The sequence below is a fragment of the Notamacropus eugenii genome, chromosome 1 (assembly GCF_028372415.1).
Source record: "Notamacropus eugenii isolate mMacEug1 chromosome 1, mMacEug1.pri_v2, whole genome shotgun sequence".
In the NCBI taxonomy this organism is placed as follows: Eukaryota; Metazoa; Chordata; class Mammalia; order Diprotodontia; family Macropodidae; genus Notamacropus; species Notamacropus eugenii.
The window spans coordinates 302,653,796-302,671,324 of NC_092872.1; the positions used below are offsets into that span (position 1 = coordinate 302,653,796).

General features: G+C 36.9%; 1 protein-coding gene across 7 annotated transcripts in view; it reads right to left on the reverse strand.

Annotated features, from left to right (window-relative positions):
* Positions 1-228: 228 nt before the first annotated feature.
* The window catches only part of RTN1 (reticulon 1), a 266,323-nt gene continuing 249,022 nt past the window's right edge, over positions 229-17,529 (reverse strand). For all 7 annotated transcript variants that reach the window (XM_072629360.1, XM_072629359.1, XM_072629358.1 and 4 more), the window contains 6 exons: positions 14,257-14,464; positions 12,048-12,186; positions 9,501-9,570; positions 8,904-8,950; positions 8,762-8,820; positions 229-1,023 (listed from right to left, as the gene is read on the reverse strand). In XM_072629360.1, the coding sequence (XP_072485461.1) occupies positions 981-1,023; positions 8,762-8,820; positions 8,904-8,950; positions 9,501-9,570; positions 12,048-12,186; positions 14,257-14,464 (566 nt within the window). In that variant the 3' untranslated portion in view covers positions 229-980. The remainder of the gene's footprint in view (positions 1,024-8,761; positions 8,821-8,903; positions 8,951-9,500; positions 9,571-12,047; positions 12,187-14,256; positions 14,465-17,529) is intronic.

Here is a 17,529-nt window from a genome sequence, read left to right on the forward strand (position 1 = left end):
CAATCCCAATGAGATCAGATCAGCACACCTTGCCATTGTTGCCCAATAATATTTATTAATACTCCCAAAGAATCTATGAAATTGGTTGGAATTGAGTCATTTGTAGCAAACTGGACATTAGATCTTAAAAGCCAAGAAACCAGCCTGCTATACATGAATTGGTGGGTTTAATCTCTTAAATCTTCCTGAGAACCTTGTATAGCAATGGGAGAATGAAAAAAGGAGACCTTTTTATATTGAGTAACATTTATTTCTGCATTCGGTATCAAGTACATAAGTGCAAATATTTAGAGTTCATAAGTCCATTAGGAACTACAGAGAAAGTAATACAAATTGTAATAAAGTTAACAAGCTGGTACTCTTCAGTTACCATACATGTAAATCAGCCTATCAATCCCATACAACAAAAGTACTGGATATTTATTTTTATTTTTCTGCTTTTTCTTCTTTTAAGTTATACAAAATTGGTTACTGTAAGTACTACTGACTTTTCATTTGTGTGTGTATGTGTGTGCGCGTGCTGGAAAAACACCAAAACATCCACCTAAGATTCTATATATAGTTATTAAAGATTAATCCAACCAGCGACTCAGTGACAGTTCACCAAGCAAGAAAGGCCTAGCTAAATGGAACATTAAAAGTTACATAAGCACTGCAAAGAGAAGGGGAGAAAGAGGAACACTCAAGAAAGAAAGATTATTCAGGGTTTCACCATCATGCACTTTTTAAGCAACACAAAATAAAAACCATATCCACTACACATTTTCTCTTTCCTATACTATAGTGCTCGACACAAGTGATTGCAGATATTTTTAAGAGTACAGAAACAGCCTGAAAACAGCTGTTGAGAAGTATATGTTTCTAAGATCAAGGTATTGAGAGAAGGAAACAATCAATTTGCAGTAAAGTGTAAGAATAGAGCTTTTACCACTCTTGCTTAAACTCCTGTTTAATCTCTAGTTGCCTGTTGGAAATCCAATTTACTCTGTCTGCCTTTTTGCTCCTGGGATTTTGGCCTGAATCCTAAAAATGAAAAACATTATAAGATCAGAGATAATTCATCACGTCATTGCTTAATGAACATTACTTTATCATTTCGATAAATGTCTTTGCTTTATCTAACCACTTGATATCAAACAGCAATGCACCTCAGGGGTGACTGATGGAAAGGTGGGTTTGGCAGCCAAGAATCTCTTAGTATTATATACTAAGAATGAAAAGTCAATTTGTCAATGTCAGTCTTTTTTGTGTTTGGAAAAAAATCTATTTCCAGGTAATATTTTAATTTACTATTCTAAATTTTGGAGACAGGGTCATTATTTTTAGTGGATATATTTGTACAAGAAATATGTTTCTGTATTTGGGTAAGAAATGAATATTTTTACAAGATTATATTTGCTTTTTTGATTGCTGATATTTAATATAATTTAAAACAGAAGAGTTTAGATATGCAAATAAATGTATATAAGACTTTTTGATTAGCAAATAGTAGATATAATGGTAGATATCCATCGTAAGGTAGACAAGTTCTACAAATTATATATTTTCATGCAGGAATGTTAGATGTGAACATATGCAAAATAGTGGAATTGATAAATTGAAAGGGCTTTATCACTTTACTGAAATAAGATGATACAATCTAGGGCAGCATTGTCAAGCTCAAATAGAAAGGGAGCCATTAATTCATACATAAAGATCCCTGAAGATCGCATGTTGAGGCAGCTAGGTGGCACAGTGGATAGAGAGAGTGCTAGGCCTGGAGTCAGAAAGATGAGTCTTCCTGAGTTCCAGTCTGACCTCAGACACTTATTAGTTGTGTGACCCTGGGCAAGTCACTTAACCTTGTTTGCCTTGGTTTCCTCATCTGTAAAACAAGCTGGAGAAGGAAATGGCAAACTATTCCAGTATTTTTGCCAAGAAAATCCCAAATGGAGTCATGAAGAATTGGACCCAACTAAAATAACTGAACAACAAATTGTATTTTGATTTATTTTGTCAAATATTTCTGCATTATATTTTAATCTAGCTTGGGCAACGTGTTATGGGCAACATGTCCAGTCTAGGACACAGAGTTTTTTCATTTATAAAAATGAGGAAGTTGAACTGGTGACCAATCAACGAAACATAGACTCCTTCCCCTGAAGTGGCTTGAAATCAACCCAGTCCTCCAATTCTATGATGTAATATATTACAGAAGCTTCATTTTAGAGCAAGTCTACATCAGGGAAATTATTAGTTTTAGGAGTTCTACCTTACACACCCTATTACTAATATCTCACATTTGCCTAGTACTTCACTCTTCTCACAAGGTTTTAACATTTATTTCATTTCATAGAATTATAAAATATTGAAATTGGGAGAGACTTTTACAGTCATCTAGTCTAATAATCTACCCCTTGCAGGTATCCCCATTCCAAGATGCCTGACAGGAAACATTAAGCTTTTGTTTCAATATTTCAAGTGAGAGGGGGCTCATTACCGGTGGGGAACCTGCACCCTCAAAGCCACATGTGGCCCTCTAGGTCCTCAAATGCAGCCCTTTCACTGAATCCAAACTTCATGGAACAAATCCCCTTAATAAAAGGATTTGTTTTGCAAAACTTGGACTCAGTCAAAAGGCCACCCCCAATGACCTAGAAGGCTACATGTAACCTGGCGGCTACAGGTTCCCCTCCCTGCATGAGACAATCTGTTCAATGATCTGACAGCCTGCTATAAAGTTATTTCTTCTTTTAAGTAATTGCCTTCTGGTAAATTCCACCCACTGCTCCTAGTTTTACTCTGTGAATCAACACAGAACAAGTTTGTTACCTTTTTATCTATGATATCTCTGCAAATATTGGAAGAGAATTACAATGACCTCACACCCCCTAACCCCAAAGCAGTCGGCATAAAGCAATGAAGCCTGGAGTCAGGAAGACCTGAATTAAAATCTGCCATGGCACACTTATTAGCTGGGTGACCCTTGGGCAAGCCACTTAACATACCTTAATCTCAATTTCCTCACCTGGGAATGGAAATAAGAGGAACATTCCCTTCACAGTGTTGCTGTGAGGATCACATGAGGAAACATAGGTAAAGTGCTTTGTGGGTTTTAGAGAACTAATTAAATATTAATTTATTATTAATATAAAATGAACATCTAGATTCCCTTTCTATATTCCTCATAGTTTCCAGGTTTCTTAGCATTTCGGTCAATCTCTTCTGGTTATGTTCCCCTTTATCAATTTCTTTTATAAAATGTAGTGCAGAGACATGAACAGAATATTCCCTATGTGATCTGACCAGCACACAATAGCATGGGATTATTACCTCTCGTGATCTAGAAGTTATAGAACCTACTATATTCTTGTTGCCTTCTGAAGCAATTACACTCCACAACTGACTTACATTTGGCTGGTGGCCAACTAACTCCCCTTCCCTCCATCTAGGTTGTTTTCACAAGAATCAGATTAAGCCAGGTCTCCCTCAGCCCATTTATAATTTCGTTTTTGAATTCCGGAGCCCCAGACTGCAAGAATCTCACCACTGGAAAGGATCTCAAAGGCTACCTAATCCACCCTATTTCTGGACAGTAATCTCAACAGCACAAGTAACGTGGGGTTAGTTTGGTTTTTGCTTGAAGCCTTCCAGTGTGGGAGCATGTGCTGTCTCTTAAAACAGAGAATTCTACTTTTGGACAGCTCTAATCATTAGGAAGTCTCTCCCTGAAATTCAGTTTCAATCTGCTCTTTTGTGACTTCCATTCATTGTACTCTAGGTCCAAGGGGGACAAATTTACTCTCTCTTCAAATGACAGCCCTTTCAAAACCTGGACAGTTATCCCTTTCCCCCAAAGCCTTCTTGTTTCTGAGCTAAATATCCTCAGTTTTTACCTGATCTTCGTTTTACATGATCTTGAGGTTTACTTGCCTTTTTCTGGACACTCTCCAGCTTACCAGCAGCTTCCTTATAATGTGGTACCCATAACTGAACACAACTTTCCACATAGGTATTGATCAGGGCATCTCACTAGTACAGAATTCTAAATCTGGTTTAATGAAGTCCAGAATTGCGTTAGGGATTATTTGTTTGTTTGTTTGTTTACCATACCACATGGTTGACTCATAAAGTGGTGTTACTGCACTAAAATCTGCAGATTTTTTCAAAATAATCTCATTTCCCCTCAATATCAAAGATATATTGATTTTTTTTTGGCCCAAGTTTATGGTAATCTGAAAAACATTGGTTTGGGGGAATTCTTTAAGATCTATAAATCTCATGGAGATTTGAGGTAGCTCAGGCTCATGAGGCAGCGAGGTAGCACAACGAATAGAGAGCTGAGCCTGGAGTTCAAATCCAAATTCCAACACTTCCTAGCTATGTGGCCCAAGGCAATTCACTCAACTTCTGTGTGCCGAAAAATGGAGGTAACAAAACCTACCTTCTAAGGTTGGTGTAAGGATCAAATAAGATGATATTTGTAAAGTACTTAGCAAAGTGCCTGGCATACAGTAGGTGTCATATAAATGCTTATTCTCTTCCTCCCTTCCTCTTTACCCTCTTACCTGTCTCAGTTCTGGACAAATATTCTCCTGCTTCACAACCTGTTCTTTTACTTGGAACTCTCCATCATTAAAAGTTTCCATGTTAGGCATTTCTAGACCCATGTGGTACTCAGCTGGGGATTACTAGCCTCTCCCTGGCTCTCTTTGCCTCCAACATAAGAGATAAAAAACCAATCAGACATAGCTGCTAGCAACTCAACCCTTCTGTAGAAATTTCTTGACCTCTGCTTCTCTGAAGAGCTCTGATGAAATCCTCACGTTTTCTTATCAAACTAGAAGAAATGACCAGAATAATACCAGGATGTGTCACATCTAGAGTTGGGCCTCTTGAATGCTCATTAACCCACCTCCTTCTTCCTCCTGTCATAGTGTGAAGATTCTTGTACTTGAATCCCAGTTACTGCTCCCTTCTAAGATTGCCTTGTATACTTGTCTTTCCCTCCTTTTCCTTTTCTCCTTTCTCCTTCATGCCCCTAAGTACAGGCATGTCTCATTTGTTTGTATTTTGCTTTATTACACTTCACAAAAATTGTTTTTTGTTGTTATTTTCAAATTGAAGATTTGTGACAGCCATGCACTGAGTAAATCTCTCAGCACCATTTTTTCCAAAGGCATGTGTTGACATTGTGCTTCTTTTTGGCAATTCTCACAATATTTCAAACTTTTTCATTATTATTATATATATTACGGTGATCTGTGATCAGTGATCTTTAACGTTACCATTGTAATTGCTTTGGGGTGCCACAAACCATGCCCACATAAGATGACAAATTTTATAGATAAATGTGTGCATTTTGACTGCTTCACCAACTGGCCATACCCTGTCTCTCTCCCTCTCCTTTGGCCTCCTTATTCCTTGAGATACAATAGTATTGAAATTAAGCCAATGAATAATGGGGCAATGGGCACTAAGTGTTCAGATGAAAGGGGGAGTCAACTGTTATGGCAAATTTCATCGTTGTCTTATTTTAAGAAATTGCCACAGCCACCTCTGTCTTCAGCAACTACCACTCTTGTCACTCAACAGCTGTCAAAGGCTAGACCCTCCAGCAAAAAGATTACAATTCCCTGAAGATTCAGATGAAGATCAACACTTTTTTTTAAGCAATAAAGTCTTTTTAAATTAAAGTATGTACATTTTTTTAACATAATACTATTGCACATTTAATAGACTAAAGTTTAGTATGAACATAACTCTACATGCACTGGGGAACCAAAACATTCACGTGACTTGTCTCATGGTGATTCCTGCTTTACTGTGGTGATCTGTAATGGAGCCTGCATTAGCTCTAAGGCATGCCTGTGTCTTACACACTTAGTTTTGTCTCATGAGAGTTCTGTCTTTCTAGTTTGGAGATAATTCTCCTTGTGGAAGAAACCAAATCAGAGTTAAACATCTCTGTCTTCTTCCCCCCAATGTAGCTCCAATGAAGCCCCAATTCTCTTTTCTGTTGAATCTAAATGCAGAATGCACTATTTGTTATACATTACTAGGAGAAAGTGAGGTAAAATAAATCTGGATTTTGGACTAGGATTATAGCTTCTCCAGATAATTTTGTATCTTCATTTTGTCATCTGTCATTAATTAACCCAGTTTTGGGTTATCTACAAATTTTTAAATTATTGTTTTAAAACTATATTTTATTTTTCTTACCTGCAGATTTAATAAAGATGCCTTGAACATCTTCATTTAAATCAATGCTAAAAGTACTGAAAAGTAGTCTAAGAATAGAGCAGCATGGCACACAACTAGATACTGCCCTCTAAATTGACATTATTTTGTTAAAGATATACTTGGGTATAATTGTTCATTTCTAGCCCACATAAATATTTTCTATGATGACACCATGAAGAATTTTTGTCAAATACCAGGAAAATGTCCAGAAATCATCGAAGTATGACATAGGGAAGAAATCTGATGAACTGGAAAAAATCTGGACTTTGAGTTATAGAATATGGATAACCATAGCACTTTTATAATATATGGATAATATATATTCATCATGTTTACATAACATATTTATATAGACTACATAATTATATTTATATATTTATTTTAATAAATATATTTAAATATGAATAATAACAGTACATTCATACAGCACTTTAAGGTTTGCAAAGTGCTTTACAAATATTTTCTCATTTTATCTTCCCAACAACCTTAGGAGGTAGGTGCTATTATCTGCTCTATGGGGAAAGACTCTGAGGCAGACAGATTGCCTATAGTCAAGCAGTTAGCAAGTATATGAGGCAGGATTTGAACTCAGGTCTTCCTAATTCCAGATCCAGCATTCTATCCATTGTGCCACCTTGCTGCCAGCCTTGCTAATTCCCTGCAAGACTTTTGATAAGACGTTTAACATTTCTAAGCTTCAGTTACTTTATCTTTCAAATGAGGAATAATCTCTAAGCTCTCTTTTTATTACCCATTTCTACCAGTCTAAAGTCTCTTAAAAATGATAATAGCTCATCTGCTAAGTGAACTGTTTTACAAATGAGTACATTGAGCCCTAGAGAGATTCAGTAACTTGTCAACTAATAGTTATGTGGATAGTCATGGCTGAGGCAAGGACTCAACCTCCAGTCCCATCCTAGTCCAGTGTTCAATTTATATCACATTGCTTCATTAAAAAATAGTAACTTCACCCAGTCATAGAATGTTAGAGTTAGAATGGGTTCAGCTAATTCAGGAGCCTGTCACACAGTGTTTCCTTACAGGTAGTTCTTCAGTCTTTATTTAAATACTTAGAATCAGGATTCAAAATCTGGAGGCACCTTAGGAATCAGGTACTCCAATCTCTTTAGAACTGAGACCTAGACAACTTCCATGATTCTACCAAGGTCACACAGTAAGAACCCTAGCAGAACTAGGTCTTTGTCCCACAGACCTCTGGTTTATTACTGGGAAGCTCCCTACCATAATGCATGTAGCTGGTCATCCATTGTTGAGCCGGTCTTTTTGCCATAAATGTGCTTTCTTTTATTGAACTGAAATGCTATTTCTCCCAGATATTTTCCACCACAGACAGAAGAGGGCAGATATATTAACTTGGAATTAAGCCTAACCTTCTTTCATAATCAAAAGATAAAAAAGGCTATCTTATGAGGTAGTAAGTTCCCCATTATTAGTAGTTATAGAATTCTAGGATTTGGATTGAAGATATTCAGTCTGAGGCTGGATGGACCCTTCTGGGGGATTTTGCTGATGAGATTCATGCTTCAAGCAAAGGTTGGACCAGATTAATACTTTCTTTTTCTTCTCCTCCCTACCCCTCCTTTCATCTCCCCTCTTCTTCCTTTCTCTCCTCTCCTCCCTTCACCTTCCCTTCCTTTCCCTCTTTTGCTCCTTCCTTCCTTCCTTCCTTTCTCTGTCTCTGTTTGTGTCTGTCGTTCTTCCTTTATTTTCTCTCCTCATCACTCTGAGACTGAAATACAGTAGCCCCTCATAGGGTCGATCCCATCACTGATCATCATGGAAGTTTAACCTGTTCCATTTTTGACCAAGACAGGTTCAGTCCACTATTTCTACCCGGCTCCAGGGAGCTCACCTCATTGGTGCTGGACCTAGCATGACACCTGATTGGTTTTAGCTCACTTAAGCTCAGAACTCCTGAACTCAAAGCAATCCATCAGCCTCAGCCTTCCAAATAATAAAGATTACAGGCTTGTGCCATCATATCTGTCCTGATTAATATTTTTAAACCTAATAATAAAAAGTCTTTAATTTGATTTGGGGGGGCTTTCCAGTAAACTTTTCTTTCTATTTATCTAGATCCTGTCCAACCAATTGAACATGAGATATCTTCCATGAATGAGCACTATTGTCTATATCAAAGACATTTATTATAATCATTGGTATGGTCCTTCTATTGTAATAATTTACTCTTTCAAAATTCTGATTTTGTGCTTTAAGACCATTTAGGGGCAAAGAACACAGTTATATAGTTGAAATAAGGAAGTAAATGAGTAATCATGGGATTTCTACCTGGTTGAGACTTTAGACATAATTTAGTCCAAACCTTTTATTTTATAAATAAGGAAAATTGACTTGCCCAGGATCACATAGGTAATAAATGACAGAATTGGTATCCTAACCCAGGTCCTCTGACTCCAAATCTAGTGCTCATTAGATTATACTTATATTACATTTCATACTCAAATATGATAAAAGATAACAAAACAATCCTTTCAAGAAATTGAATTATTAAACTTACTTTCCCACAACAGTATTTATGTGAGTCCTCACAAGTCCCAAATATTGGTCAATCTGTGCCTACAAAGAAAAAGGAATTATGAGCTTGCCAAAAGACACAATTCTGAAATTTAACACAATTACAAATACTGCACTGAATTTACCTGGTGTTTAAAATATACTACCGGGAGAGTAAACATTGACACCACAGCTGAGGAGAAAAAAATGTATACAGTTAATCTTCTGAGACAAGGGAGTAGTCAAAAGCCCATGTACATGTCACTTCATCTACTTATAAGATGCTATCGGATAGTTCCTTTTAGCATTCTGTGGATACCAAAAAAAAAAAAAAATGCTAAATATAAGGATGTTTCAAAGGAAAAAGAAAAGACATAGAGAAGCCTACAGGGATGATCCAGCTCTCCCTGAAGTGAGGATAAACACTATCTTCATTTCCCAGGTAAGTTATTCATCTTGATTCATAGATATCATAGTATATGAAATGTGATATAAGCCAATGAGAAGAGCAATACTTGACAGAAAACAGAAGGCAGCAGAATAAAAATACATTATTAGTGAATAACATATCATATTTTTTTAATTTTCCCATGGCAACTATTTTATAGTTGGAAGATTCCATAATTTCTATTTTATTTATAATCCACAAAATAAAAAATAAGATAAGCTCTATATTAAGAACAACATCCAATTCCATATAACTTCTATGTAAAGATGAAGTAATAATACTAAATTGTCTTTACCCATTATCAGCAGCGTCAGGCCATTGAAGAGAGCACCAACGTAAGTCAGTAGCCACATTAGAACTGCAAACTGAAATTGAAAGAGATCATCAGGTCTTCAAATATTTAGTTCTTATTTACACAGTACTTTAAGACTTGCGAAGAACTTTCCACACTTTATCTCATTTGATCTTCACAAATACCCAGTGAAGTAGGTCCTATTGCTATCCCATTTTACTGATGAGGAAATGGAGAGTCAAAGAGATTAGGACCAGGATCCGAACCCGGATACTAATGACTCCAAGTCCAAAAGTCTATGCCTGGACCACAAGTTGGAAAACGAGATTTTGATGTAAACTTACAATTAGATTGACTAAAAATGCTAAGCATTACCTTATAAATTCATCACAAAATGAATGAAAGGAATCAAATCTTCCTTTTTCTCTGTACCTTCTGAATTTCCTGGTTAGAAATTCTAAGACAACAGGATAAAATACTACTTTGGGGCATACGTTTTTCTATTATAAATACAATTTTAACATTCACCTTAAGATATTATTATGGACAATAACAAAGCTTTTATTTTTATATCATAATATAATCTTTTTATACTTTTATCATATATATGTATCATTATATCATTTTATAATTTTGTAATTGTTGTAAGTTGTTTAAGGTGAGGGACCATGTCTTAGATGTCTAACAGCACCTATCACTTAGTGGGTGCTTAATAAATACTGACTGGTTGATTTGACTCTTAATTTAAGCATAATCCCCCAAATTAGGAAAAAATATAATAATAATAGCTAGCATTTACATTTAGTACTCAAAGATTTGGAAAGCTTAGGAATTTTATTTTCATAACCACTCTGGGAGATGAGTGCTAATATTATCACCACCATTTTACAGATGAAAAACTTAGGCAATCAGAAATTCAGTGACTTGTCTAGGGTCACTTAGCCGGTAAGTTTCTGAGTCCAGAGCTGAACTTGGGTCTTCCTAGTTTCATGTCCAGCATTCTATCCTCTGCATCACCTAGCTTCCTCCATCCAAAGATACTCCAATCAGTGGTAGAGTCAAGAAGAGAGATCAATGATTTTGACTCACATTTGGGGCTTCTCTTTGCTATGCTAGACCATTTTATATAGTTCAGCCTCAAAGCTGAAATTACTATAAGGAAAGCGAAACAGTAGAAAAATATGACAGTAGAAAGCAAAAACAACGCCCCCCCCCCCCCGCCCCCAGATTCTCAGATAATACAAGAAACTTTTAGTGTATAAAGTCCTTAGGTTCAAAAAAGATGCCTCTACCACTACATTAAATTCAAATGAGAACTACTTTCAAACAAGTTTTGAGACAAAAGGTCAAGAATAATTTGAAAGTCAGGCAGTACTTAGTCAATAAACATTATTAACAGTCTCCAACATGTCAGGTACTGTGTTAAATGCTAGGGATACAAAAACAGACAAAAGAAAATTTGTGCTCTCAAGGAGCTCATGGTCTAACAGGGAAGACATCACACAAAAAATATAGATCAATGAGATACACATAGGATAAACTGGAGATAATCAAGGGAGAAAAGGGATTAGGAAGAAGGGAGACAATATGCAAACAACTATGTATCAATGAGATATAGACAGGCTACATATGGGATAACATGGAGATCATAAAGGGAGAAAAGAAATTAATAAGAAGAGGAATCAGAAAAGGGTTTTTATAGAAAGTGAGATTTTAGCTGGGACTTGAAGGAAGTCAGGGAAGCCAGGAGAACACGGAGATGAGGAGGGAGAAAATTCCAGAAATGGCAGGGCAGGGAGTAAAAATGCATGAAATCAAGAGAGGGAATGTCTTGTGCAAGGAACAATAAGGAGGTCATTGGAATGCTGAGTATGAGGTAGAAATGGGAGGGGAGAAGAGTTGTAAGGTGTAAGAAAACCAGAAAGGTGGGAGAGGGGAAGACAGGTTATGAAGTGATGGGCAAGTAATATTTTTGCTTTATACATAGAATCATGGAACAACAGAACCAGAAGAAACATTAGAGAAAAGTTAATTCAGGAATTCTTCCCATTTTTCATGTCATAGACCCCTTTGGCAGTCTGATGAAGACTGTGGATCCTTCTCAGAATAAGGTTTTTAAATGAATAAAATGGAAAATAAATAGTATTACAAAGGAAGCCAATTACATAGAAATAAAGGTGTCATTTGTTTCCCATCCAAGTTAATGGATGCTCTGAATTCTTAGGGGTCCATGGGCTCCACATTATGAACCACTGATCTAACCCATTCCCCTAATATAAATACAATATGCAAAATAGATAAATACATACATACATATCTATTTCACCTATCTATCTATCATCTATCTATCTATCTATCTATCATCTATCTATCTATCTATCTATCTATCTATCTATCTATCTATCTATCTATCTATCTATCTATCTATCTATCTACCTATATCCTATCCCTCAACATTTTCCCTCAATACCATCTTTTTTTAAGATCATCTAGTGTTTCAGCTTAGGGGGACAACAAAGGATTCACAGTGAACTACTTAAGCCCTTATACCTTTAGGGAATCCACCAGATCCTGGACCAGAAAGAGTCTTCTCAGCTCTTTAGCTGCACTGTTCACATATAACTGCAGGTAGTCTGTGTACTTCTGAATCTGGTCCTGGGAAAGAGAGATCTCAAGCTCCAGGTATGCCCTACAAGAAAAACAAAAGAAAAAACAAGCCAAAATAAAATCCCATCAGACTGGTAAAAAAAAAAAAAAGACAAAAACAGTTCCTTTCAGTCATGTCCAACGCTTTGCGAAGCCTTTTTGGGATTTTCTTGGCTGAGACACTGGAGTGGTTTGCCATTTCCTTCTCCAGCTCATTTTATAGATGAGGAAACTGAGGCAAACGGGGTAAGTGACTTGCCCAGGGTCACAAAGTTAGTAAGTATCTGAGGTTAAATGTGAACTCAGGTCTTCCTGACTCCAGCCTCATAGTTCTATCCACCATACCATTGAGCTCTCAGTTTTCATACAGTTTCCTCACCTAGGAGTTCCCTACACCAGTGAGGTCACAGGACAAGTCCCTCTTGGCCCCTAAAATGTCTACAGTTAGTACTGAGTTCCAACCCCCTTTTGAGGTAACTGACTTTACTTCAAGCTTCTAGGTGGAAAAGATTGAAAACTAGAAAAAGGGTTATTGTAATATTTTTTATTTGTTTTTTATTGTTCCCATGACAGAACCTGTTCAATTATTTTCATCTATACACATTATCAAATTCAGCTCTTGATAGGATGACCCCCAACTCATCCCAACATTTATGTATCAAAAGGTCAACCAATCAAAAGACCCCAAAATTTACCAGTGACAAGGCTTTTGGATAGTGGTTATTTCCTCACTCCTAATCTAATCTAATCTATTAATGCTAGATGACTCACTAGATAGAGTGCAGGTCTTCGAGTTAGGAAGATCTGAGTTCAAGTCCTGTCCAATATACTTCCTAGCTGTGTGACTCCTGAGCAAATCACTTAACCTCTCTGTGCATCAGTTTCCTCATCTATAAAATGGAGATAATAACAGTACCTGTCTCACAAAGTTATTGTGGCTCAAATGAGTTTAAATATGTAAAGCACTGTATTCATGCTGGTTATTAATGTTAGTCATTTGATCGTAAGCACCTTGAGGACATGGACTCTTGTTTTTGCCTCTTTTTTACATCCCCAGAACTTAGCACATGTGCCTAGCACATAATAAACCCTTAATAGATGCTTATGGATTGATTATTGCTATTGCTTTTATTAGTCTGGTATTCAGGCATATCTCTACATTACTATAAGTGTGGATAATTGCCCCATAGCCTGCATTTTGGGCACCTAGACACCCACAATTTTAGGAGTTTGTTAGCAAGGGAAAGTGAATGTGAGATGGCAGTGAGAGATGGTACCAAAAAATAAAGACTGGAAATTCATATGTGTAAACAGAAGGCATGTAAATTGTGTGTCAGTGTTGAGCTGAAGGGAGGATGTGAATGGTGGTGGTTGCTTGGTGTAAACATGGCCCCATTCCCTGCACACACACACACACACACACACACACACACACACACACACCCTTCAGGCTGCATATTACCCTTTCATGACATTTCTTCCTTGACTTCTATGCTCCTTCAAATCAGATTTCACCTGTGTAACAACGTAGTACATGTATGTGGCAGGAAAGAACCTAGGACATGGTGTGCAAACATTGATTCTTGTATTCTCAAAAGGGTGGTTCTGCTGGTGTTTTAACATATTTTTTGGAAGGGGGGATGATACCTGTGATTTCACTGTATAGAGAACTGCCAATGAGGAAATTCAATCCACCAATGAAGACCAAAACATGCTGCCCAATTTCCAGTCTCAGAGACATGCCTGGAGGCATTCAGAAGTTGAATAATTTGCCTCATTACAAAATGGGACATATCAGAGACTGAACTTAAATCCAGTTTCTCCTGGCTCTCTATTGTCTGGGCCTTGTTACTTCTCCTATGTTCCGTATTAATAACATATACTAGACAAAATACACAAATAGTAATAGTTACACAGCATCTACCTATTGGGGAACTGTTTTAAATGTAAAGCTTTATCATCAGAAATACAGGGGTTTATTGGAAAATATGTTTCATATGTTACTTAAAGAAATAAATGAGCCTCAAATCAATGTATTTGATTGATCCAAGGGCAAAGCAACATATTGGAGCACCCAGGATGGGGAAGATCCTCCCTGGCTGCAAGTACTCACTTGAATGGGTGGCCTTCATCAGTTTTCTGCACGGCTTGTAGGACAGACTTGTAGATTCTGAAACTGATGGTTGCTGAGAGTGCAGCAAGGGCCAAGTACGCCACCACACTGACAACACTGAATTGGGTCAGAGAGAAGAGGAGCAGCAGGAAGCTTCCAAACACTATTCCCGTCTGCTTAATATCACGCCAGTACAACAGGTCAATAACTGTGAGGAACAAAAACCAAAAGCAACTTAATGTGAGAAACAATTTCCAAATCAGTAAATAGTCTACGTACATGAAATTCATCAGGCAATGCTATTCCTTTGAAATTGGAAATTTTGCCTTTGATCTGAGTGGATTCAAATCTAGCCTTTCAATTTGGATTTCCACTCTGAATGCTGAAGAACAATGATGAACTGTGCCTTTTGACACATTAATAACATTTACTTCTGTTCCATTTTAGTTGGGGTCAAGGAGTGTGTGGGGGGGGGAAGAATAAGCATTTATTTAGTACCTACTGTGTACTAGGCTATGGTAAGTGCTTTACAAATTTTATCTCATTTGATCTAAGCAATAGGTTCTTTTTTTCCCCAAGCAATAGATTAACTTCTTTGTGCCTTTTTGGCAATTTTGTGAAGTCTGTGGATGTCTTCTCAGAATCATGTTTTTAAATACATATCACAAAATAAATAAGACTAAAAGGAAGTCAATCTTATTGAAATAGTTGTTGTTTTTAATTCATGTACTGAAAGTTAAAAATCTTACCCTGGAGGCAGTCAGTGAAGAAGACTGAGTAATAAAATCCTCAGGAACATGTCTCAATAAAAGTTTTACCTGTGTGCACCACAACATCAGTATATAACACAGAATTATCATTATAGACATGTGTAAAAGGTGGCTCGGGTACACTGAGGCATGCAAGACACACTCTGCTGTGAGCATCACCATTGACCTTTTCTCTTTTACTTAAGGAAAAATGAATGTTCTAACTTTAGGGACTAAATGGTAGCTGTCCATGGTTTGCGAGCCAGGATGTTTATTTCTTCTTGTCAACACTGTAGTCCATGAGCATGTTCACTGGCAACTTTACTGGCCTAGTGACAAAGACTATGTTGCTTCACAATCCACACTTCTCAAGTAGACCAGAAATTAAGAATCAAGTGCTGACACAGTTGAAATTGTATATTTCAAATCTAACTGTGATTGTGGATCAACTTTGTCAACACTTCTGTACTGTACTGACTGAGTCAGTCAGTACTCAGACATTTATTAAGGCCTTGGTATGTGCCAGGTAGTGAGAGAAATTATTATTAATAACCAATTATTAACATGGGTGGGGAATCCAGTGGGTTTTTTTCCCTTTTCTATTTCTTTATTCAAAGTCAAGTCCTTCAAGAACATATCTGACCTCACCCAAAGAATTCACCTCACTAGGACCATCTTATCTAAGTGGAATTCTCACCTATCCACATTTACTATTCTTAGACAGGGTGGAGAATGGGTTCTTTTGAATAGATTGCCAGAGGCAAAAGTGGTCTGGCTTGAGATGAGTCTCTTTGTCCTAGACTGACATGATCAAAGTGATGACTTCCCAGCCCTTCGTTAGAATACGCCCACCTCTCACTATAATATTCATTCTCTCATTGTTAGCCAATCAGAATTGACTTTTACACATCAGAGACAACCAATTCTCTAAGGATATCTAAATATTCAGGGCTTACAAGGTTCATCTTTGCTTTCCAAGAAGGCTAATGACTTCAGTTTATTGATTACTTGATAATCATAATTAGTAAATTGATTATTAATTATCAAGAAACTATGTCTCTTGAACTTGTCCTTTTTCCCAACATCTAGGTGGCTCAGTAGATAGAGTGTTGGTCCTGGATTCAGAAAGACCTGAGTTCAAATCCAGCCTCAGATAGTTACTAACTGTGTGACCCTGCACAAGTCACTTTACCTTTGTTTGCCTTAATCCACTAGAGAATGAAATGGAAATCCACTCTAGTATCTCTGTCAAGAAAACCCTATGGATAGTATTGGCATGGTATGGTCCATGGGGTCACAAAGAGGACATGATTGGAATGAACAATAACATATGCCAGGCACTGTCCTATGTACTGGAGATAATTATGCAAGGTAAAAAATAACCCCTGCTTTCAGACAGTGTATATTCAAATGGAGATCATGTGAACAAATAAGTACATATATACAGAACAAGTATATATGTAATATGCATATATAATAAAGGATGCATATACATGTGTATGTATGGTAATATTAAACGTGAAGGCAATATCAGTTAAGGGGACCAGGAAGGACTCTTGAAGAATTTGGAATTTGAGTTGAGTCTTTAAGGAAGCGAGGAAAACTTGGAGGTAGAGAAGAATGGACATAACATTCCACACTTCTGGGACATCTAGTACAAAGGCCCAGAAATGGAAGAGGAGGGGTCATGTTAGAGGAAATGTAAGCATGCTGGTTGTAAGGAAGTAAGTCAGGAAAGGTAGGAAGGGATTAGGTTATGAAGAGCTTTAAATGCTTAAGAGATTTTGTACTGGATCTTGCAGGTGATAAAGAACCATTCCCATTAAGCAAGGGAGTGACATCAGACCAATGCTTTAGAAAAATCATGTTGGTATCTGAATGAATAGATTGGAATGTAGTATACTTCTTACAGGAGTGCCACCAAGGACATATTAGTCACTCAACACAAAACTGCCAACACTAGTGCCACCACCTCTGGCACTGGTAACACAAGCCCAGATGTCTACATGAGAGAAATTAACTAAGACTCTGGATCTCAATCTCCTGAGCCAATGGAATGACAATAATATTAACCCTACCAATAATATTAACAATATTATTGCTGATTAACAATTGTTAATAATATTAGCAATAATATTATCATGTAAACGCTTTGGATATTCTCATACTCTTATTATTTATCCTTTGTATTTATAGCATTTTCCTTGTCTATCTCTCCAACAACACAACACCCTCAACTCCCTTAAATGAACACTAACCCTTTTTGACACATTGCTAAGGAATGATTCAATGTCAACTTGGCAGGCGGTCTCTAGTGAGAGGTCCCAGATATCTGTTCTTGGCTCTTTGTGGCTTAACATTTTTATCTGTGGTTTTTATGAAGCCACAGATGTTAAGCTTATGAGATTTTTCAGAGGACACAAATCTAGAAAGAATAATCAATACAGTGGAGGACAGTTTCAGTATTCTAAAATTTTGACAGACTAGAAAAATCAGATGAATCTGAGATAAAATTTAATAGAGA